At 37.0% G+C, this 24,659-nt stretch overlaps 2 protein-coding genes and 1 long non-coding RNA gene across 3 annotated transcripts; 1 reads left to right on the top strand and 2 right to left on the bottom strand.

Moving 5' to 3' along the window:
- The first annotated feature begins 8,513 nt into the window (after window positions 1–8,513).
- Window positions 8,514–11,200, top strand: LOC145232701 (receptor-type tyrosine-protein phosphatase epsilon-like). Its single transcript, XM_080097375.1, has 12 exons — window positions 8,514–8,609; window positions 8,808–8,939; window positions 9,114–9,253; window positions 9,317–9,452; window positions 9,506–9,606; window positions 9,804–9,892; window positions 9,964–10,037; window positions 10,136–10,261; window positions 10,333–10,449; window positions 10,594–10,739; window positions 10,869–11,004; window positions 11,070–11,200. Exons 1-12 carry the CDS (start codon window positions 8,520–8,522, stop codon window positions 11,142–11,144), a joined length of 1,362 nt encoding a protein of 453 aa, XP_079953501.1. The 5' UTR covers window positions 8,514–8,519; the 3' UTR covers window positions 11,145–11,200.
- A 288-nt stretch (window positions 11,201–11,488) lies between these two features.
- On the bottom strand, window positions 11,489–17,125 carry LOC145232710 (receptor-type tyrosine-protein phosphatase alpha-like). Its single transcript, XM_080097382.1, has 12 exons — window positions 16,988–17,125; window positions 16,041–16,172; window positions 15,496–15,635; window positions 15,298–15,433; window positions 14,751–14,851; window positions 14,368–14,456; window positions 14,233–14,306; window positions 13,969–14,094; window positions 13,788–13,904; window positions 13,302–13,447; window positions 12,689–12,824; window positions 11,489–12,478 (listed from the first exon to the last, which is right to left on the bottom strand). Exons 1-12 carry the CDS (start codon window positions 17,048–17,050, stop codon window positions 12,404–12,406), a joined length of 1,335 nt encoding a protein of 444 aa, XP_079953508.1. The 5' UTR covers window positions 17,051–17,125; the 3' UTR covers window positions 11,489–12,403.
- A 2,191-nt stretch (window positions 17,126–19,316) lies between these two features.
- Window positions 19,317–20,080, bottom strand: LOC145232854 (uncharacterized). Its single transcript, XR_013860932.1, has 3 exons — window positions 19,990–20,080; window positions 19,552–19,652; window positions 19,317–19,404 (listed from the first exon to the last, which is right to left on the bottom strand). It is a non-coding gene; the product is annotated as an uncharacterized LOC145232854 (long non-coding RNA).
- Between the last annotated feature and the right edge of the window lie 4,579 nt (window positions 20,081–24,659).

Raw genomic sequence — 24,659 nt, 5'->3', positions numbered from 1 at the left:
TGAAATAACACCTCCACGTGTTGACATAACAACTGGATTAACTGACATGTGATTATGGCGGGACCACCAATCTATACCGACAGCCAGTTTATTTAAACACTTTCCAACATTGTTGCATACCTGCTTTAATTGACACGCAAATGTTTGGTGGTCGGATTGCATAAAAATTTCGGAATTATTTAATGACGTAATAGCTTTATTGGCAATACTTTAGTCTCATGTTGTTACCGTTTCAATGGGCTACCACAAAAAGGCATTTTATATTTACCTTTTATCGGCAAGAGTTGAACAATTTATTGGCAAGTGTTGAACAGTCAATACAGATTGATTTGTACCTTGAAATAATCAATTTTACATTGATTTGTTTCACACCATAAAAATGTTTGTTTTGAAATGATTTAAACCATTTTCAATTTGGAGGCAAACAAACGGTTTTGCCTGATTGTTGTGGTTGTGATAAATAAACTAATGAAGATTCTGATCGTTAAGCAACAAAGTGTGTTGATGTAAAATCACAATTCACAGTTTACAGTTTTAAAAAATCTGCCATGAAACATACAAGTCAGCCAGCCGAACGACAGCACCAGTGACAGGTTATTACGTTATATAAAGCCCATAAAGATGCAAAGGTCAGATGCTAAATAAGAACAGGGGGTCTATTTTTCATCCACATTTAGCTTTGGGCTAACGATGCGTATACTAAGGGACTACGAAAGCAGCAGCCGTGTGCGATCTCTTGACGAGGCCAACACTGCAGTGTGGAAGTTCACTCTGTGCGTCACTTTGCGCTGCATAAAAGAGGGCGAATTTTGATCCCCATTTAGTTAGGGCTGCGTTCTTGTATACTAACCGATTCCGCAAACAGCAGCCGTGTGCAGTCTCAAGTTCATACTGTGTTTCGCGTTGCTCTGCAGATGGTCGTACAGCGCAGAGTTGCTGTCCGCTCGATATTTGTTGAGAAGTTTACGACTTGAGTTGCTGTGGTAACCCATCTTATCTGATACATACGGAAGTACAAAAAGTAACCAAGTCCTTTTAACGTTACGCTACTTTGTTACTCGAACGTTTTCTGTATAAAAACTTCTACATAATGTGAGGTTGACCGCACAAAGTGTAACGGTAATGTTGTTTTAGAATATTATTAATTTGTCTGTGCCTTGTCAGGATTGTACGTTACCATGAACAAAATATGTGGGTTTAAACACAATCACATTAAGTAATCATATAGTGATGCCACATTGCACAAGCCATACAAGATGAGTTGTTCCAAACCAAGTCATTGCATGTATTTTCGTGCAGCGTGGCGTAGGCAGGAAAAGCTTAGGACAAGTCAGATTTAACCAACGTCAGGAACCTGTTGTGCGGAGGCGCTCTACTAACAGAGCTCACAGTAACAAAGTGAACGTTATATTAACTGTTGTGCATTATCTCCTACTCAACGCTTTTGCAACGTAATTGAATGTTACCTATACACAGGCGTATGTTTTGAAGACTGCTCAGAGGCAGAACAACAAGCCATGGTTGGTGCCGAAAGCCGAGAAGAGATGTACAGTGCAAAATGACAGTAGAACAAGACTGTTGTATGGTTAAGATGTTGAGGTGATGTAGCTTGACAAACAAGATCTAGCAATTTGAATTCTAGCAATCAAAGTTTTCAATAGAATTGCAGCTTTGTATAATCATTTTTAAATACAAAGGGGTTAGTTGATTTAAAAGCAAGTGTAGCAAATTGTATAACATTCTGCTAAAGCCGCTACCTTTAGTGAATGGTTATATCAGAACGATAAGTTTTTAATAAACAAAAACACCTTCGAAAACACAAACTAACCTAGCATGACCTTGCAATGCAAACATTTGTTTGTTTTAAGTACTTACTTCATCTCGGAACGATTAGTACACCAACGAAAGTGTATGATCAGCACAATCTGTTCGCAAACACAAAACTCAAGGGATGACTGGAGATTGGTTAAACACAATTTTAGAAATTTCGCTAATGGTTTATTGCTTACAGGGACAAACTGAAAGTAAGTGTTAATTAACAGACACTTCCTTTTTACATTAAACAAAAGCAAACATTCTCATAAGGTACCTGAAGGTATATAGGCCCGGAAGGTAAGGCCCACTCCTCATATTTTGTATCTACAAGAAAAAATGCTTCAGCTTTGATGTAAATTTAAAATATATACCTACTTACAATGATTTACAAAGTTTTGGACTTGCAAGTTATGTGTAATTGTTATTGTGAACAGTCCAAATTTGGAAGTGTCTGTTTTCAACTTTTTATATCCACTGTAAAGAAGTCGTTGATTCCTAGTTTTTAGTACCTTCAGATTAAGAGTTGTATGTCTTAGTTGACAGTATAAGTGTTGTATAAGTTTATAGCGTTTCTTTGGTTTCTAGACAATCATGAAAATGTTGGGCATTATAAACAGCATAGGTATGTAATAAAGCCCACGTTTTTTCAACTGTCATCCTACAAAAACAAAACTTGCAAACGTCCTCCAAATCTGATGTTTACACGGATGTTTAATATCAACCTCTGTAACCATTACGCCAAATTTGGCCTGAAACTCTTAAATGGTTTTTCAGTTATCGCAATAGGGTTCTTGTTACCGGAGGTACCTTATGAAAATACATTAAAAATATAATAACTGCCGTGGAATGCAAACCCACGACAAAAAGCACTTTCTGGTGTCGCCCTCTACCAACTCGGCTACACGCTTAGTTGTATGCCGTCAAAAGTCAACCCACAAGCACAGTTGCCTGTCACTTATGCTGCACATGTCAGCTTTGTAAGCATCAGCAGTACGACAAAACATTGGAGATATTTTGACTGAGCACGCCTAGCATTGTTGTAATGTTTAGCGGTGCTTCAATAATAGAGACGAGTCGAATTGGTATCACTGGGCGGGCAGCTAAGATTAATTATCATCTATCTAAGAACAGCACTGAAGCGTTTATCACACCAGCGATTATGGCATAAACATTCATGAATGAAAGTCCGCTAGGCCCATTGAAGGCGACTTGTTTTGTTGATGCCTTCTCATATACAATGCCACCCGGATCGACTGGATTCGTTATAACACCTTCAATTGCACACTTTAGAGTGATCCCTGTTTTAAATTATGTTCTCCAAAAGTAATTCTCAAAAACTAAATCAATTTTCACCGCGATCCAGGCAACGCAAACGGTCCGCAAGGTGTTCGTTACCGGGCTGTATAATGTATAAAAAGCCATAAATTGCCAAAAAGTTTCCCGATCCAGCATTACGCAACGACGAAACACAATAACAATACTGATTACACATTTTTTAGGTTGCGAAAATACATTTCAAGCAGTGAAGGACAGTGTGTTAATATTATCTGACGATCTTGTGGATGCAAACTCTGCACAAGAGAAATGTTCTTTGCTGGGTGGAAATCTTGCAATGACTGATGACCCACAGATCAACACAACTCTCACTCAACTCATGACAGACAAATACACGTCAGGTCTGCGTGAATACAAAATAACGATATTTTAAATATGGTGTGTAGTTCAACAACAGACCATGTTGTAACCATAGTTAGGCATAAACTTAGCTTTAAATCAACACATTGTACATTATTGTTGCAAATAGATTAGAGAAAAATCAAGTAATCGTAATATGTTTTAGATTTAGAGAGAGTTTATATTTTTTACAATACCGCCGATCCTAGACGATACAAATACTCAAATAAATCGGCTGAAGCGGGTTGGAGCAGTACGAAATCTCTTGGACATCTGTGGTATTTCGACTTGTACAAAAGGTGGCAATTTTAACTACAAACCAATGCAAATAGTTAAACATACCAATGTCCAGCAGCAATGGAACTCATAGCCAAGAAATTTACTTCTGCAATCATTGGAGTTTCAGGTGGAATGTAACCATTGGAAGAAACTGTGGACGCCAAGGTTTGTGTTTCATTCAGCTTTGTTATTACTAACGGCCCACAACAAAAATGTTGATGCTCAAATTTGACACAAAGACGCCAAAATTTTGTATCATCTGTTCTAATTTATGTCTAAATTGACTGAAAACATTACACAAGGCAACAAACACACTGCGGACTCCAAAGTCTCTAACAACAACTAAAACAAAATTATTCACAAGTACCAAATGCTGTTTAGACTGTTTTATTTAAACCGTTTAGTCTGTTCAATGAAAATTATTTTTTCTGATTAACTTACGTGTACTTTGGAACACCATATACATCATCACTGATAATGGCATGAGCATTTGCCGCAACGTTTGAACAATAAAGCATGTCGCTTTTTACGTCTATTTGGGCCGTTGTTTTCACCATTAAACATACTTGTACTTTTTGTTACTATCTTGCTATTGATACCGTTTTAATACGTTCTTTCTTTTATCTTTATTACTGTGGTCAAACAAAAACGTTTTTTACATACGGTTATCCTGAAACGAAATGTATATTGTTTTCAGGATGGCAATTCCGGTATTCCTTGTTTTCCGAAATTAACACCCTGGGGCGCCACAAAGAAATATTTACCTATGGAAGATATACACAGCCAACTTCAAGCAAGTTACGAAGTGTCAAGGAGACGTGTGAAAATTTTACCAGATATGATGGATCGTTTCTGGCACCACGTGCTTGGTTTTGAAAACATACGAAGACAAAAGTTGTCTTATTATTTTTATTTTTAAAGCATTTGCAAATTTGCCTCCAGATATTAATATTCTAATTGGAGCTCGTTACAACACGTCATTAAATGGTTGGTATTGGAGCGACGGATCCCCGGCAAACTTTCCCGTTTCCAACGTTACAACTTGCCAGCAGGGAGCGTTGCATTATGGGATCGGATGGGAGCAGTCAAGCATGAACTGCAGTGGTGAACCGGCTTACTACGCTTGCCAAGCAAAATGTGAGTAATTATAAAACAAAATTATTTAGGTCAGGTAAACCATAGAAAGAACTCAAATATATGTCCAACTTTTTGATTCGTTTTTTACTTAATGATCCAAACAGCATAATTGTGTGCAAATTAGGAATATGATTCTTATATATTTTGCGATTCCTTGACTTGTTTTTCAATGAAGCAGTGCATGACTTTGTTGTGACGCTTTTCTAAATATTACAGCATTGTGTAATTCCTGTGTAGTCATATGCATTCAACTTTTTGATCCACATTTAGTCAGGGCTGGTGTAAAGAAATCCAAATGCAATGCTTCAACTGTGGTCGTCAGTTGGACTGGACTTGATCAGTTCATCAAGAACAATAATCTCAGTGCAAAGGTATTGATTCATCACATTAGGTTTTTTTAACATGTTTGTGTGTGTGTAATCGTATTTTTACAAATGTTGTATTCAGGTTGAAATTTATGTTCCGGAAATAAACAAGAGAATCTTAGCACCGTATGTAGATCAAAACACAACCATCGGAAACCTAAGCTTCGAAACAAAGTATAGCATCACTGTAAGTAGTGTAAAATAATCGCTGAACAAATCAAATCGAATTAACTACAATAAACGACAGACAATCCGTTGTAATTAACATTTGAACTGAATTTATGCACTAATCAAACATTTTAATTACCGAATGATGAAAACCTAAATAAAACATGCCAAAAACGGTTTGCTTCATCTCAACTTTATTAATTTTGTACTGGAGCTCTTTATAAATAACAACTTTAACGAACTTAACATTCACATATCACCACAATGCTTATGGGACGCATAAACGCCACCGTCTCAACGTCCAAACCAGCAACAACGTATGGAAATCCCCCATCGAGTTGCTATCCACCACGTAAGCGAACGTCATATGTTTGGTAAACTTCATGTGTCTCAACTAATCTACGACTTTCTTAGTAAACGCGACTGCAGAGACATGTCCATGCAACACTTCAACTGTGCTTGTCAGATGGACTGGACTTGATCAATTCATCATCAACAACGATCTGATGGCACAGGTTTGAAACAAAGTTTGTTTTTTGTTGAATCGATATCAAATCTCAATCACATGCAGGTTGTGGTTCAAGCCCATGGTTCACAACAAACAATCTCTGTTTATTATTCTGACAATTCGACAATAATAGAAGATCTCATTCATTCTTCTTGGTATAAAATTCAGGTAATGAACCTCTTTCGTTTGAGCGTTTTCAAAATACACTCTCTGTTTTACCAAACATAAGAACATAACATCAAGCAACCAAGACACGAAACATATATTTTTAATATATCGCAGGTCACAGTGATTGTCACTGGTTCAATCAACACAAACATCACATCCAATCTGACAGTAATAACTCCGGGTGATCCCCCACCAAGCTGTTTTCCTGGAGATAACACGGCAGATTATTCAAAAAGTGTTGCAATGATTGCTGGTCTGGTGATCGGGCTGTTGCTTTTGGTACTTGTTATTGTTGTGCCGGTGGTCATGTTTGTGCGTCGAAGACACAGGTTTGATTTCAAACTTCGATTTATATTGTAGCTTATTGTAGAAGTTCCGAGAAACTGTAAACTAAAATCCAGACGTGACTGAATTGTATTTCTAAATTTAATTCTGTTTGCCTCAAACCGAAATTATTTTTAACAGTGCGAGTTGTGAGGCTTACATTGAAAATAATCTAACGTTATCTGGAATCTAACTTATCTATCTTAATATACATTCAAACTTTAACCCGAAGTTATGTTTTACGTATTTACAGATACAGCAAAGATCAACCTTCACAGGAAGAAGTTTCAAATCGTCAAACTGTTGAATCACATCAAGGTGCCTTTGTTAAACGCGACTTGCGCCTGCATTTAAGATTGCTAATGTTTAACGAAGAGCTTGAAAATAGGGCACAAAATACAATAAGCTTATTTAAAAAACTTAAATTTAAGTTCGGACTTTTTTTCAGATAGAATATAGCTCAAAATAAACTTAATTGGCCCACCTAAATTAAACTAAATGACTGATATGTCTGGGCAAATTCTCATTCTAGCAACTAAAACTTTTTATTTTCACACCTTGTTTGAAGTTCCGAAAAGTTGTAAGCGAACAATATTAAACTTGCATTGGCCGTAGAAACTAGTATACATAACTGACAAGTCCAAAACGTGTAACTCAGTGTAAGTACGTATAAATTTAGACAGGAGATCAAAGCGGAAACATTTTTGGTACTTAGTTTGCTTTTACGGAAAACTTATTCTCTTATTATCGAAAACGGATTTTTGTCAACACGTATTCTCGTTTTACTTGGTTGGTAAAGATAATAAGCTATTTGTAGCGTACTTAAAAATATTTATAATCAGTCTATTCAAAAACTTTCTTTCAGTTGCAGACGGTGTGTATCAAAACGTAGCGCATAAAGGCAGATCAAACAAAAACTTGTTCGAGCTGTTCAAGAAAAATGCTGAGTCCGGATTTCTATTGGCCAGCGAATTCGAGGTCTGGCATTTGGGTTGTAACTCCTAATCAGCACACTGGAATGTCTTCCCTATGCAATTCCGACGTAGTTTCGGTTTGGTAACCGTTATCTCTAATTACACTTCAAGAAAATCCTAATGCGCACAAAAATCATAATTTAACAACTTGAAAAATCATCAATTCACCAACAAAAAAACAACTAGAATGGACTTTGGAACTTACATTCTAATCACATACATGAATTGAGTTAGTTACTATTGATAATTCAAATTCACACATGCTGCAAGCACAGCCTAACCCAGGGGTCCGCAAATAGTGAGTCGTGACCCAAATTTGGGTCTGGGTTGCGAAATATTTTATATTTCTCATGAATATAAGCATCGCATCTACAATATTATTAAACTTCAGCGTTTTTAACCTCCTTATTACAACTGCATTGTTACATATCAGTAAGTAGTTGTTTCATATAGTCTATGTAGCAATGCCATTAGTTAAGCAGACATGTGCAAGCAGTCACTTCTTTTCTGCACTATTTTACTTTTAAGCAAATCAATTTCAGGAAATTCAAAACAAAAGCAAAAACAACCAGAGAACAAGGGACGTGTCACAGTTGCCGCAAAATGCTGTGAAAAACCGCTACAAGAACATTTTCCCTTGTAAGTATTGAGACACAAAATGTAAAGTAGTTAGAATGTGTATGGCAGAAACAATGTTGCAATGTTTGTCTTTTGCAAGCTCGCAGTAAACCAAGAATACAAATAAACTTTATTACAAAAGACAAACTGATGCTGTTTGCTTGACACTTATAGAGAGGAGTAGTCAAACAAAGTCCTGTTTTCATAAAACTGATAAATGCTTTCATTAGCACTGCCTTAAAAACAATACAGACGAAGAGCTTGTGCATAAAGAGCACATTGTGATAAGAATGTTTTTGCAATTGGTGATTTAATTATGCAAACAGTTGTACGTGTAATTGGCTTTCTGCATTAATTACTTGTGTTTGTTCAACAGACGATCATGCTCGAGTGGTTTTGCAAGGAAGTGGTGGAAACGATTACATCAACGCCGCTTATATACCGGGTTACGATAACGAGAGGAAGTTTATCGCCACTCAGGGTCCGAAGATGGAGACAATCAACGATTTCTGGTTGGTGGTTTGGCAAGAAAACTCCAACATCATCGTAATGCTCACTGGTTTGGTGGAAAACGGAAAGGTAAGTTTTGGTAATTAACAGCATGGTGGTGTGAAATTTACTGCAAATGCTTAGGTTTGATCTTGAATATTATGTAATACGTTGATATCATTTGGCTCAGTGAACCTGCATTGTAAAACTTGTATTTTGTTTGCTTGTAAATTATATGAGTCACTAGTCCAGTTGCGTTTAACGTTATTCATCCTTATTTTCCTGCAGGCTAAATGTGAACAATACTGGCCTAATGTTGAAACCGAAATCAACTTGTCCTCATATCTGAAAGTTCGAACGCAGTTAGAAATTACCATAGGTGGAATCGTCCAACGACAGTTTGTTATATCTACGACCACTGTAAGTATCTCGTTTGTATCATGTAGTTTGGTTTTGAGTTTGTTTCCATTGCGGCGATATTATGATTCTAAGCATTGGTTGCTTGTATATGGCCTGATGAGCCTGATACAGTTGATTGTAGATACACTAGTATGTGGCCTGATAAGCGTTATGCAGTTGATTGTACATACACAGGAGAAACGAACCATAACACAGTTGCAGTTTACAACTTGGCCCGATCATGGGATTCCATTAACTACAACCAACATGATCCACCTACGTAACATGGTCGATGATTTGCAAAGCACAAATGCTCCAATCATTGTGCACTGCAGGTAAAGACTTGACAAACCCTGTGTTATTGTGATCAATCAGATGAAGCATATGTTTGTATGTAGTGCTGGAGTGGGACGCACTGGTACTTATATAGCGATGGATACACTGTTTCATGAACTTGACGAGAGAGGAACAGTTAATGTGCCTCAAATTGTTCTAAAAATGAGAGAGTGCCGAAAAGACATGATTCAAAATGCTGTAAGTTTAAATCCAAATTCATTAAAATTTTGAAATAAAGGTCGCGTTTACAGAATCAATACAAGTACGTCTACAAACTTCTGATGGAGCGTGAGAATTTGAAGAAAACAGACAAAGATGTGACTGAACTTCAATCTATGACTTCAAGTGAAATGTAAACAATTATACTATTAGCAACCTATAAGCAAGTGTTGGCTATCAGTTTGACATAATAGCTAGAAAATATGCAAAGAAACCTTTGGGCTTTAGTACTTGTACGAATGTGCTGACTGCATTTTATAGTACATCTGATATCTGCTTTTTTGTAACGGACAGTTGATTTCCCAATGCAAAAGTTTTATTGTTTTTTAGCAACAAAATTCAGGAGAAAGAATTTAATGTATTGTCATCTTGGAGATTTGGCGAGGAATGGCAGGAAAATCACCCACAGCTGAGAATATGTAAATTAACGGACTATGCTTCGCTTTTTGTTGTTTAGCATACAAATTAAATACAATCATATTGTTTTTAGACAAGAACACTTCGGTAAAAGTTTGGGACAATAGAAGTGAGATGATCCAGCAATTGGATGCTTCTTACATTCAGGTGACTTATAAAATAACATCAAAGCTTCTTACAACGATTTTGGCTTATTTCCGAAAAATCAGATCATTATTAAAAACGCAATTTCTTTGAATATACAGGAACATGGCTCTTCAGAATTCTTCATCGCAGCAAGAAATCCTGCTCCAGGAGAAGAAGAAAACTTTTGGAAGATGGTCGTGGAGAGAAGTGCTTCACTTGTCGTTGATTTGGACAACAGCATTCAAGTAAGTGTGACAATTTTAATCCATTTTCTTTTTTCAGTAACCACGCCTTCATGCAATACATCTGTTATCAGATTCCGACCAATGCAGCTTTACAATACGAAGCTATTTCGGTTTCCGTATGCGATGTAAATGAAAGCAACCTGTACAATCTGATTACCGTCGACCTCCGGTCTGCAACTAAGGCATTCGTAAGTTAAACTTTTACTTTAACTGTTAACTTTCAAATCACATTTCTTTTTAGGCCATCGTACAAAGTGAGTATGATGGCGTTTGGCTGTATAAAAAGTCACTAAAAACAGTGCTGATTAAAACGTAGCTTAACTTGTGTATAGGCTGCCCAGCAATTGATGCTTGTGCAAGTCAAGGGATGGAGTGACGTGGAACGACCGCCCAAAGAAATTGATTTTATCAAAATTATCGAGAAAATGCAACTAATAAGGGCAAAACAAAATTGCCAGTGTGTGTTGGTTGCTTGCAGGTAAACCTTGTGTCTGTATCGCACTAATTCGTGTCAGCCATAATTTTCAATAACCCTAAACACAAATCGTGTGTACACCTGAAGCCCACCTTCGCTAAATTTTCTAACACGACTTGTTCTTTATCGCAGTAATGGATCAACAAGAACTGGGACCTTCATCGCTCTGGTGAACATTCTCGAACGTTTAAAGGCTCTAAAGCGGGTGGATGTATTCCGAACTGTGAAAGACCTGAGAGATATGAGACCGAATATGGTCGACAACAAGGTGATGTTTTACGTAAGATTCAGAAATAAAGATTGCGTCTTCAAATTATGTTTATGTTTTTACAGGAACTCTACAAATACTGCTACTCTGTTGTCATGCAATATCTGTCTGATTTCGACACTTATTCAAACTTCAAGTGACATACACCCAAAAATACCTAGCATAACAAACGGGACAAAATTTATCCATTAAACAAATTGTATTACGTCAGTTCGCACAAGAAGCATCTTTGGTTATTGTTTTTATACGTACTTGTGCTTACTTGATCTGTCTGTTTGTTTGTTTGTTGTATGCGCTCAATTTATTCGTTTGTTTGTGTGAAGCACATCTGAGTGAAAATGTCGCATGAAAAGCCGCTCACCACAGATACGAATCAAAAAAAGTTTTCAATGCGTTTCTTTGCTTAAAAATCTTACAACTAACTGTCTCCTGACCCATTTCATTCACTTCAAAAACACTGAAAAACTTCCGCAAAACTGTTTCAATAGTTTAATGACGACCCTGATCAGTGCTGACTTGCATATTATTATTTATTTTATAATGAGGTATATAAACACCAAACCAAACCTCTCAATACATTGTCATCATTTTGTATTGTTAACAGTCATTTTAATATCAGAATATCTTCATAAGCACATGACGAAAATAAGCATTTTGGGTACAACGAAACTTTTCAAAATAAATCCCCGAAACTGGTTACGTGGAAAATAAACAAAATAAGCTGCATTGCAAAGAAACGCGCCTTTTTGTTGTTTGGTCCACCCCAATTGAATAAGTTATCTATTTTAGAATCGGTTTTGTGCTTATATATTTGGTGACGTGCTTAAGCCAAGTCTTTAAAAAAGGTTACGTGTCATAACGATTACGTTAATATGTTCAACTGCATTAGTCCTACGTTTACGACACGATCTGTGGCATGCGAATATCAAGAAAGACACAAAAGTTTTGTACAATAATGGGATAGTAGATTCTGAATTCCAATTTTCTTCTACGCACTGATACCTTTACTCTCATGGAATTCAAAATTGTTCCTTAAAGCATTTCGATATAAGTACCCAAAAAATTTAACCACGAGTGAAATCGTAGATCGACAAAATGCAACGAAGCATAAAATACAAACACATCCAGCAGAAATCACAGAAAAGAGCAAAGAACGTTAATACAGGAAAATAAAAAAAGGTTCTGAATCGTAATTACGCAAAAATGTGATTGCTCTTGAACTAAAAGCAGTCTCTAATGGTTGTTTTTAAAAGAAGCTAGAAGTTATTTGACAACCAACGATAAACGAAACACACATATGTCCTACGATTCGGTATAGCGCCTTCAATAGCCCTGGCGTACTGTGACGACAAAAAGTATTTTTCAAAATAGTTTACAGTGGACAATAAATGCGTATAAGTCACTTGAAGTTAGAATAAGTGTCGAAATCGGAAAGATATTGCATGACGACCGAGTAGCAGTATCTGTAGAGTTCCTGTAACAACATAAAGACATTATTTGAAGACTCACTATCTGGACAGTGCTTTTCAGCCCCCAATCGCTAAGTATTCACCAGTTCTCTTGTTATTAGTGTAACTCCCCATCAGGTCACTTACGCCCAATTTGATAATTACTCCTTTAATACTTTTTTTTTGTAATGATTAAAACTATTGCGGAACCACAAACAGGATTTGAAAAACGTTACCTTGTTGTCGACCATATTCGGTCTCATATCTCTCAGGTCTTTCACAGTTCGGAATGCATCCACCCGCTTTTGGACCTTCAAACGTTCGAGAATGCTGACCAGAGCGATGAAGGTCCCAGTTCTGGTTGATCCATTGCTGTAAACACATCAATATTATGGAATCAGGTATTTTGCGTTCAGACCAGAAAAACGGCTTTAGGCATTTGTTTTCCCCCAGATGATATTAAGTTAAAGGTTCGCACCCAGTAGTTTAAATGGGTTTTAAATGTGTAGGAACTCGTAGTTATATGTCAAAACATGTTGATATTGTTTGAAATCAAACTAAATTAGGGTAGTTCAACAGGACTTGGTTTCTCAGCTCAGATTTGAGTTTAATTTCGTTTAAAAATTTGCCCGAAAAACAATTACTGTTGACAACAGTAAAGCGTAAGCTCCTAATTAGCTGCTGTCGCGGTTTTAAATCCCAAATTTATTGAGTTTGGACTTTTCTTCCACTCGCCTTTTCATATAAACGTCCGTATGAGACCGGCATAACTCGGCATTTCGCCTCTAATTAGTTGTTGTGCGTTTCCAAAAACAAATATTTAGACGTGGTATCCAAGTAAAACATTACCTGCATCCTACCAACACACACTTGCAATTCAGTTTGGTCTTTAGTCGTTGCATTTCCTCGATAATTTTGATGAGATCCATTTCTTTCGGGGGTTGTTCCACGTCACTCCATCCCTTGACTTGCAAAAGTATCACTTGCTGGGCAGCCTGACACAAAACAAGGGTTTTATTCAACTTTGTGAGAACAACTATAGTTTTGTTGAAAACAAGGAAAGCTTTAGTGTGGTTTGACTTTGTCATTTCTTTACTTGCAAGATAAGGAATAATTCACCACGAAAAAGTGTAAGATATTTTTTTGCTGCCAAACGGTAAAGAATTGAATCGAAATTCTTGTTTGAAACTTAGGCCATTACAGTACACATGTATCCATAATTAATATTGTTATACATAATGCAAACTCTCCTTGCCAACCTGTAATAACCCTTCCAAAATACTCTCCATACAAAAAAGTATTACAATCTTTGCTGTTCGGAAGTTATTAACTTACAAAGGCGTTGGTTGTTGACCAAACGTTAACAGTTATCAGATTGTGAAAGTTGCTTTCATTCACATCACGTACAGAAACCGAAATGTCTTCATATTGTATGGCTGTATTGATTAGAATCTAAAAAAGATGTATGATATATAGTAAAGGCCTATTATAGAAAGATATAAACTGTCAAATTTACTTGAATGCTGCTGTCCAAATCAACGACAAGTGAAACTCCTCGTTCAACGATCATCTTCCAGAAGTTTTCTTTTTCTCCTGGACCAGGATTTCTTGCTGCGACAAGGCAGTCTGAAGAGCCATGTTCCTGTAAAGAGAAACCTTTGCATTTGATTGACCACACTCCAAAATGCATTCGATTGATCCTGATTGGTTTTAGTGGAATGGTAATTAAATGCATTTAAAGCATTCTGACTCCAATAAATCACATCTCGAAAGTTATTACCTGGATATATGAAGCATCTAACTGCTGTATGCTTTTATTCTTATTGTTGTTGACTTTGACTGATGTGTTCTTGTCTAAAAACAAATATTGTGTGTGATAGGATAAAATATTAAATATTTTTAGTGAATTATTTACATGTTCTCAGCTGTGGGTGATTTTCCTGCCATTCTTCGCCAAATCTCCACGATGACAGCGTGTTGAATTCTTTGTCTTGCATTTTCTTACTAGAACAGAAACCTTTACTGTTTCATCTTATCAATTACTACTAAAACATTATGTGTACAATATGCCTAAGCAATCGTATGTCACATTCGCTAATAAATAGCAAAGGTTCAATAATAAAACTGTTACTTATCAACCGGTTTGATCAACTGCTTAAATATCGTAATACCTAATTTACTACTAAACTGTTTGGGTGCAAGTCGTTTTTAAACGATACAAGATAATACAACTACTAAAAGGGTAACAACCCTGTATCCAAGCTAACAAAATAAAACATTTGGCAGCTAATTAGTCACATTTCACTTGAAGTCATCGACTGGAGTTCTGTCACATCTTTATCTGTTTCCTCCAAACTTTCACGCTCCATAAGCAGTTTGTAGACGTACATGTATTGTTTCTGTAGAAAATATACTATTGAAAACTGATTTTGGTGATACTGGAATTTGTTGCCAGCACATTCGCTAAACCAAAATGATGTAATGGAACGGCAGAAGAACAATCGTAATCAAATTTAGTCCAAATTATGGTCAAGTAAACACAAATGTTAGCAATGCTTAAGATTCATATTCAGGTTTACAACGCCTCTAGACCAGTGCATGCGCAAATGGTTAGCGTTCATTGACGGCGAGAATTACCATGAGGCCCCATACTTACGTAACTGCTTTCAGTGTCAAGTTGTGTATTGGAGATAAAAATACACAGCGATAACATAACTATAGTCAAGCCGATTCATAACATCAGGCCAACTAAAGTCTAATGTAAGTAAAGCATACCGTTTAAAGTTAGGTTTATTGAAGCTATATGATTAATGTATCAAGTGCAATTGGGTGATGATCAGCTTACCACATTTTGAATCATGTCTTTTCGATTCTCTCTCATTCTTAACACGGTTCGCGGCACATCAACTGTTCCTTTGTCATCAAGTTCATGAAACAAAGTGTCCATTGCTATGTAAGTACCTGTGCGTCCCACTCCAGCACTGCATACAAACATATGCTTCATTTGAGTGATCAAATAACATAGGGTTGATTAAGTCTTTACCTGCAGTGCACAATGATTGGAGCATTCGTGTTTTGCAAATCATCGACCATGTTACGTAGGTGGATCATGTTGGATGTAGTTACTGGAATCCCATGATCGGGCCAAGTTGTAAACTGCAGCTGTGTTACCGTTCGTTGCTCCTGTAAAACATACCCGCATAACTTATAATAACCTTTTTGTAGGGGTTGATAAGATTATGGGCAATCAATCGAACTTGAATCAAATTATATCTAGCATCAAACAGTTCATGTTATTTTAATTATATGAAGCGGTTTTGGTCAGAACTTAAAAGGTTATCCAATCTCGAGATAGTGGATTTCAAAGACATTCTATTGATAGACGCTTTGTATTTGCTGCAGCTTGTTTGCAGTCATTTCCTGCCTTTTTCTCTACGCCAAACCCTGATGGAAAGATCAATTTCAGTTCAATTAATCAACAGGCAAGCCTCGTTGTATTCCAAGCTTTTGTGTTCAAGGAACCAAAGCGGTTTTGAAAACTTGTCAGACTGTTCGGAACAGATTTGATATTTTGTTCTTTGTACTTACCCTGTTTGTGAATAAAACCAACTGTCGTTGAAGAATGCCACCGATGGTTATTTCACGTTGTGTTCGAACTTTAAGCACTGGCGACAATTCCCTTTGAGATTCAACGTCAGGCCAGTATTGCTCGCACTTTGACTGGTCGAAAAACAAGGTTCGCAACATTAGTGCAAACTGTACAATAATTTACGCTTGCTTGCTTTCCCGTAAAATGGATTAAACCAGGGGTGCACAACCTTTTCGCTAAGACGGCCGCATCGCAGATCCTTATTTCACCAATGGCCGTCAATTAGCCTACCTGCTTGTTTTTGTTTTTAAATTGATTATGTGAAAATAGGGTTTGTCCGACATACATAAACCATCTAATGGAGTCCAAAAAACCCGGATAATTTGAAACTTGATCCACAGATTAAGCTAAACAGTCTTACGAGCAGTCTGAGCTATATTTATGACGTTATAATCTATATTGTGACGCAAGAGATGACTGTATACTTGCATTGTTTGCACACAATAGGCGTGTGTAAGTGTGATGCACAGAGTTACTAGGCTGGTAATATTCTTTACAGTCTTACAAAATCTATTTAAAGCAGTTTGAAAGTCAACATATTTAGCAAAGGAGTTTTTTTACGTCACAGCCACCAGTGCATATATTTTAATAAACATGTTCATGGCGGCACAAAATCGTCTATTCGGTCGCAGGTTGTGCACTCATGAGTTAAACATATGTCATGTGGCACGATATGGTCGTTGTAGTACCCAATCATGACATCTTATAAGTTACGTTTTACTCGAAACCCAAGTATGGCTACGCATTATGCTGATAACAACCAGTCATTAATCACACCACAGTGGATTACTCATTAAACACTTCCTTGATTTAACCACAGTGCCCTGGCGAATGAAGGTTTATTTTCATAAATGTTTATTAGTGAAAAGGGAAAGCAATAACCAACCTTTCCGTTTTCCCTCAAGCCAGTGAGCATTACGATGATGTTGGAGTTTTCCTGCCAAACCATCAACCAGAAATCGTTGATTGTCTCCTCCTTCGGACCCTGAGTGGCGATGAACTTCCTCTCGTTATCGTAACCCGGTATATAAGCGGCGTTGATGTAATCGTTTCCACCGCTTCCTTGCAAAACTACTCGAGCATGATCGTCTTTTGAACAAACAAATCAAGAAGCTAATGGCTGATTACGTTTCCACGAGATGAACTGATCTGTAATCTGTTTGTTAGTTTTTCGTCAAGAAGGCGCCTGGTTGATTTTTTTTAACAACGATAAATAGTTGGTAGCATTTGGTAGCAACAAAACAGATTTGCTGATTAGTGTTTTATGTCATTGCTTTTCTGCTTAGGTGACTTAAAAATACCTTTTCGCGCAAGAATCTAAGGTATTTATACGTTTTCTACTTACAAGGGAAAATGTTCTTGTACCGGTTTCTCACAGCGTTTTGCGGCAACTGTGACACGTCCCTTGTTCTCTGGTTGTTTTTGCTTTGGTTTTCGACTTTCTGAAACAGCAAAATATCCAAATATGAAATAGTTTAAAACTCCGATTTTCCAGCATTATTCTGATGTGACAATAAGGAAAAGTCGCTCGTGATCATTTTCTCTGTTAAAGCTGATTCAAGTGACATTACAGTGAAAACAATTCATCTGTAAATTATGTTATTTCTGGTGCAATATGATAACGCCTGATTAGATGAATTTTCCCCTCGATTTATCATTCTACTGATTGTGACGTTTCCTGGTTTCGATTGTGACGTATAGTCTGTGAATGAACCTTCCGGGTTTCGCTACGTGTATTCGATTAACAAATCTTACACCAGTAACTAACCTTAAACTCGTCGGAAAAAAGAGATCCTGACTCCACGTTTTTCTTGTACAAGTCAAACAATTTGGTGGCTCTGCAGTTGGACGCCGCGGTTTCAGGAAATGGGTTTTCGTAGACTTGGTTTTGAACTTCAGGCGCTAACAATTCATAAATGAACAAGTTTTCATCAAATTGTGCTAAAATTATGAAAATAGGTGAAGTAACACAAACAAAAACACTAAACATTGTTTAAGAGTTCATCCAACAAACATCTTTGAACGAAAATGAAGATGCTAGTTGTGGAATGTATCTCGTACACTTAAAATACTCAACATTTAGTGTTGACTCATAAGTCTAGTACGATTTGTGGCGGTTCAGATGAGAAACGTGTAAAGTATCCCTTTCTGATGTATCTGTCAGCAAAGATAAAAAAACAAACATAAGACTTTGACAGCACCTGAAAATCCAAGGCCTAAAGATTGATGAACTCCCTCATGACTTGGTTGATCTGTTCCAAGCCTATAAAGCACAAAAGAACTTCAATTTCACTTCTATTGTGCACTCTTAAATTAGCCTCTTGACCGGCATGACTAAGCGCAGGTTTTTTCATGCATGCTATTTTGACAAGGTTTCAATATTTCGAACCCAAAACGAACTATTATTGACAATATCCATCACAACAAATACCTGTTTTTTCGTCTTAAAAACATGACCACCACCACAACAATGACAAGCACCAGAAACAACAGCCCGATCACCAGACCAGCAATCATTCCAACACTCGTTGAAGTCGCATTTAGATTTTCTAAACAAAACAGTTTGTTACACAAGGAGCACTGCTTTGGAGCACTTGCGCAACTGTGTGTAATCAAAGATGTAAAAACCTGTTTTGAAAATTGATCGGTGCTTACGTCAGCATATTGTTAGCAATCAAACCAAATGTCACGAAGCCTTCACAACTTCACGACATATGATTGAACTTACGATACACGCCTTTACCTTTGGGATAACAGTTTGGAGGTAGATTTCCCGGAGTTTTTACTTTCTGATTGGATGTGATGTTTGTGTTGATTGAACCAGTGACAATCACTATGACCTGGAATAAATAACAACGACACTTAGCTCACTTTTTTATATGCAAGCGGTTGTATTTGTTTGTACTGTTTGCTCGAAGAGTAAAATAGAATGAGAAACGAATAAATGAAACAAGCATTTATAGCTTGGATATTTGCCAATCTACAAAGCACAGAAAAATAGTAATCACCACAGGCAAAAGAGTGATGAATGCGGTACAATTACCAAATCACGTGACTATGGAATGTGTGTACGCGATTCACTTCCTTAAGGAAAATACACGAAGTGGAACCATAAGACAAACCATACAAAAACCGGCAACGTCGAACTATATTAATTAACAAAAGTTTGCATCTTGTAAAGAGTAAAACGTTTCTCACTTGTATATTATAGACGGTAGAATGCTCCAAACTTCCTAGTGTTGTCGAATGGTGTGAATACGGAACGTGGAATTTCCTGTTTAATTTCGTGAAATAGACTTCCACCTGTTAGAAACAACAAGGATTTCGTTGTTATTGCATTTTGCCTAGCGAACGTTTTCTAACTAGCGCAAACTGATTAAATCGAAACGTAATATTCATTATGTTGGGAACTTCAAACGAAAAATGATGTATTGAAACTAATTCCTTCACCTTTGCATTTAAATTGTGTTTGTTGATGAACTGATCCAATCCAGTCCAACTGACAACAACTGATGAGGAATTGCATTCAAAGGTCGTGGTATTGGTGACAACTGTTGATGCATAACGAAAAAGTTAAGGTCCAAAAAATACACATAACATAGCTGCTAAAATCAACGTCAGTGACGTTTGCTAAAGAATAACCATCAGCACAAAATCAAAAGCAACTTGGCCCAGGATTGTGTTTGGAAACAATAACACTTTTAAAACTAAATATGTGAATACGTGGTTTTTGCTTGTTGTTTTACGTTTTTTTTTAATTTAATGTAGGTTAAACCTTATTTTATTTCTACTGGTGTAAATGTGACGATATGTATGTCAGCAAATTGAAGGTATTGGGCAAGTTCTGTTGCTCATTACGCATTACACAAAAACGAATTTTTATTTTACCTGCAGGAAAGCAGCTTGGAGGGGGATTTCCCGGAGTTGTTACTGTCAGATTGGATGTGATATTTGTGTTGATTGAACCAGTGACAAACACTACGACCTGGAATAAATAACAACGACACTTAGCTCACTTTTTTATATGCAAGCGGTTGTATTTGTTTGTACTGTTTGCTCGAAGAGTAAAATAGAATGAAAAACGAATAAATGAAACAAGCATTTATAGCTTGGATATTTGCCAATCTACAAAGCACAGAAAAATAGTAATCACCACAGGCAAAAGAGTGATGAATGCGGTACAATTACCAAATCACGTGACGATGGAATGCGTGTACGCGATTCACTTCCTTAAGGAAAATACACGAAGCGGAACCATAAGACAAACCATACAAAAACGGCAACGTCGAACTATATTAATTAACAAAAGTTTGCATCTTGTAAAGAGTAAAACTTTTCTTACTTGTATATTATAGACGGTAGAATGCGCCAAACTTCCTAGTGTTGTCGAATGGTCTGAATACGGAACGTGGAATTTCTTGTTTAATTTCGTAAAATGGACTTCCACCTGTTAGAAACAACAATGATTTCGTTGTTACTGCATTTTGCCTAGCGAACGTTTTCTAACTAGCGCAAACTGATTAAATCGAAACGTAATATTCATTATGTTGGGAAATTCAAACAAAAAATGATGTATTGAAACTAATTCCTTTACCTTTGCATTTAAATTGTGTTTGTTGATGAACTCATCCAATCCAGTCCAACTGACAACAACTGATGAGGCATTGCATTCAAAGGTCGTGGTATTGGTGACAACTGTTGATGCATAACGAAAAAGTTATGGTCCAAAAACACACATATCATAGCTGCTAAAATTTCTCTTAGTGAAACAACGACAGTGACGTTTGCTAAAGAATAACCATCAGCACAAAATCAAAAACAACTTGGCCCAGTATTGTGTTTGGAAACAATAACACTATTGAAACTAAATGTGTGAAGAAGTGTTTTTTACTTGTTGTTTTACGTTTTTTTGTAATTCAATGTAGGTTAAACCTTATTTTATTTCTACTGGTGTAAATGTGACAATATATATGTCAGCAAATTTCAGTTATTGGGCAAGTTCTGTTGCTACTTACACATTACACAAGAACGAATTGTTATTTTACCTGCAGGATAGCAGTTTGGAGGGGGATTACCAGGAGTTGTTACTGTCAGATTGGATGTGATGTTTGTGTTGATTGAACCAGTGACAATCACTGTGACCTGGAATAAATAACAAGACGAATTTGTCTTGTTTAGAAAATATTGAAGCAAAAGGATGGGTTTGTTTAGAACAGTGCTTGGTGATACTTAATACGAACACTGAAAAACCTGCATCGTTGTTAAATGGAGTTTACAATTGCCGGAAGAAAGCTAAGCGCTGCAGTATCATTATGTGGCCTACTGAAAGGGTTTCGATATACGTGTGGTTATCTAATTACAATTAAAACGACAAACGAGTTAAGCGGATACACCACTTGCATTACTGCTTAGAACGTAATAGGACGGATTTGATAAAGCTATCAGTAAAAAAAATTAGGGTGAGCAAAAGTCTTACTCATGTCTCGTATTAGCATGAATCTCACTTACTTGTATAATATTGACTGTAGAAGGCGCTAAACTTCGTACAGTTGCCGATTTGTCTGAATACTGAACGTAGATTCTCTCCTTCACGGCAGGTGTGAAAATCTCAACCTGAGCACATTTTACTCTAGGAATGAAATTATTTTTTCTCGAACTTTTACCACTATATTGCGGATGATAAATGTACCTTCACCTCTGCAATTAGTCCGTTTTTGTCAATAAACTGGTCAAGTCCGGTCCAACTGACAACAACCGTTGAGGCGTTGCATTCAAAAGTCGTTGCGTTGGTAACAACTGTTGATGTATAGTCACAAAATTAAAAAAAGAATGTCAAATTATTCCTTTTACCCGCACAAAGATTCTTTTATTACCTGGAGGATAGCATCTAGAAGGTGGGTTAGGCAATGTTGTGAAGTCAAGGGTGACGGAGACGTTAGATCTAAAGCAACCAGAGAGAATTGCAGTGACCTGTGAATTAAATGATGCTTTAATAATTCTGCACAATTTCCGCTTGTTACACCGTTGAAATACTTCGTGTTGTTGCTGTTTTAGTTTATGTCGACGGTTACCATTAACCTGTCATGTGTAATATAAATGTTTGCAATTTTGACATAAATACCTTTAATTGATATTTTGTTTCAAATCTTAGGTTTCCAATTGTAGTCGATCCATCTAAATACGGTGTTGTATGTCTTTCGTTCAGGACCAAAACATGAATTTCAACCTACGTACAACACATTTCTCAATCTATACAAAATTAACCTGCTTTGGATAAATGTTACCACTGCACTGAGATTATCTTTGTTGATGAATCGATCGAGTCCAGTCCACCTGACCACCACAGTTGAAGCGTTGCATGTATCTCTCTTCACTGTAGCTTTGACTAAAAGTGAGATCACCAGTTTAATTGAAATGCAGCAGCCGATTTGCACTGTATGTTTAACTTGTTTTTATTGCTTTGCAGCAACAGGAATATTCATCTACTATGTCTGTCAAATTTTCTACCACATTTACTTGGATAAACACTGCCCTGGATTTTCAGTCGCGTTCTGTGATGTTCAATATTATGGTTTCATAATTGGCTACTTTGTTATTTGGCACCAATTGCGGGCTAGACAAACGACGAAATTGGAACGCGAAATAAATCATAACCAAGGGATGGAGAAGTAATATGGGCATGACTGTAAACCGCCAGCGCACAGCTTTGAGGCCTGATTTCACAGTATGTGTCTGCAACTTTTGTATCGATAATATTACCTAGCTATAAGTAGTTAGTTGCTGGACTTAACCCGGTGCCAAACGGTGCCACGAATCTCATAAGGTTAAGGTTGGGGTGAAAAAATGTCGTAATGATTAATAGCCATATGATAAAGCAGCGGGTGATAACTGATGTATGATCAAATGTCGTATGCGGGTGATGAAATGTCGAGTGTGATAAAACGTCACTTAACCGTGCTAAATAAACCGAAAAAGTCCTGTTTAAGGTATTGTCTATTGTTGCCCATCATGCATGCCTTCTCTATTGTTCTTTTTAGCCGTACTTATTGTAGGATTTGTATGTATGGATCTGTCAAACAAACTTTCGAATTTCAACCGGCTTTTCAAAACCAATTCGGCTTCGGGCTTACACTTTCCAGGTAATGGTCAAATTTCAGACCCACTTACAGCCAGAAATGTAGACAAACTGTGGAGAAAACAAATTTACAAACCGCAACTTGCAATTGAATGTATACGATATTCAATTTGTGTTTCCTATTTTTAACTTAAAACTCCAGCCGAGTTGGTTACTCGCGATATCACTCACTTTTCACTTGATAAGCGCAGTAGGCCTTTCTTTTGCACTTTATGCTTGATTGTATGTGTATTGTTTATTTTAAGATAAATTGTTTTGTTTTATAATCATTCACGTTTCACTTGGCAAGCGTAGTAAGCCACTCCCCTTCTGCAGTTCATGCTTGACTGCTCCCATCCGATCCCATAATGCAACGCTCCCTGCTGGCAAGTTGTGACGTTGGAAACGGGAAAGTTTGCCGGAGATCCGTCGCGCCAATACCAACCATTCAACGACGTGTTGTAACGAGCTCCAACAATGACATTAATATCTTTAATCACAAAATTTGCAACAGATTTTAATTAATAAATTTGTCGTTCAACTGGTGTAATGCTGAACAAAATACTAATTGTTGTTTTTAAGAACTTGTATTTCGCTAACGTTTCGCCCACCAGAACGGGACTGTTTCCAAAGTTTTACGGTTTGCCAAAGATTCATAAGGATAATATCCCTTTGCGACCAATTGTTTCTTTCATAAACTCACCCACGTATAATTTATCAAAGTTTCTCGCCGCCATAATCTCGCCTATCGTTGGTCGTTTCGGTTACACAATTAAAAACTCTTTGGACTTTTTAGACACTATTTCGAATTTTGATAAAAAACCAAGCAAATGCCAAGTTTCTTTTGATGTTGTCAGTTTGTTTACGTCCATACCTACCGATTTGGCACTCTCGATCACTCTGGACAAACTCAAACACGACACTACGCTAAACGAACGCACCAGGCTAGATCTTTCTCACATACAAACAGCTTTACGGATTTGCCTTAACGCAACAGTTTTTACTTATAGAGACACAATATACAAACAAATCTTTGGTACACGCATGGGCTCTCCTATTTCAGCAATTCTTGCTAATCTTACTATGGAACACATAGAGCAGAAGGCACTTGCAACATACACCACCACGTCTATGGCTTCGATACGTTGATGACACATACGTCATTATCGACAAAACATGGTCCACACATTTCACACACACCTGACACCATATCACCTACAATAGCTTTCACCATGGAAACCGAACAACACGATACTATTGCGTTTTTAGATGTGGCTGTTACCAGGCAGCCAGATCAAAAGCTCATCACTGGCATATACAAGAAGCCCACGAACACTGACCGCTACCTACACTATACGTCTCACCATCCACGGCACCAAAAACTTACGGTCGCCAAAACGCTTTACAGAGCCACAACTCACATCAAGGATACGGATCTTCACAA

This window comes from Phallusia mammillata, chromosome 1, assembly GCF_965637545.1.
Source record: "Phallusia mammillata chromosome 1, kaPhaMamm4.hap1.1, whole genome shotgun sequence".
Lineage (NCBI taxonomy): Eukaryota > Metazoa > Chordata > Ascidiacea > Phlebobranchia > Ascidiidae > Phallusia > Phallusia mammillata.
This window is presented reverse-complemented; position numbering and strand designations above follow the sequence as displayed.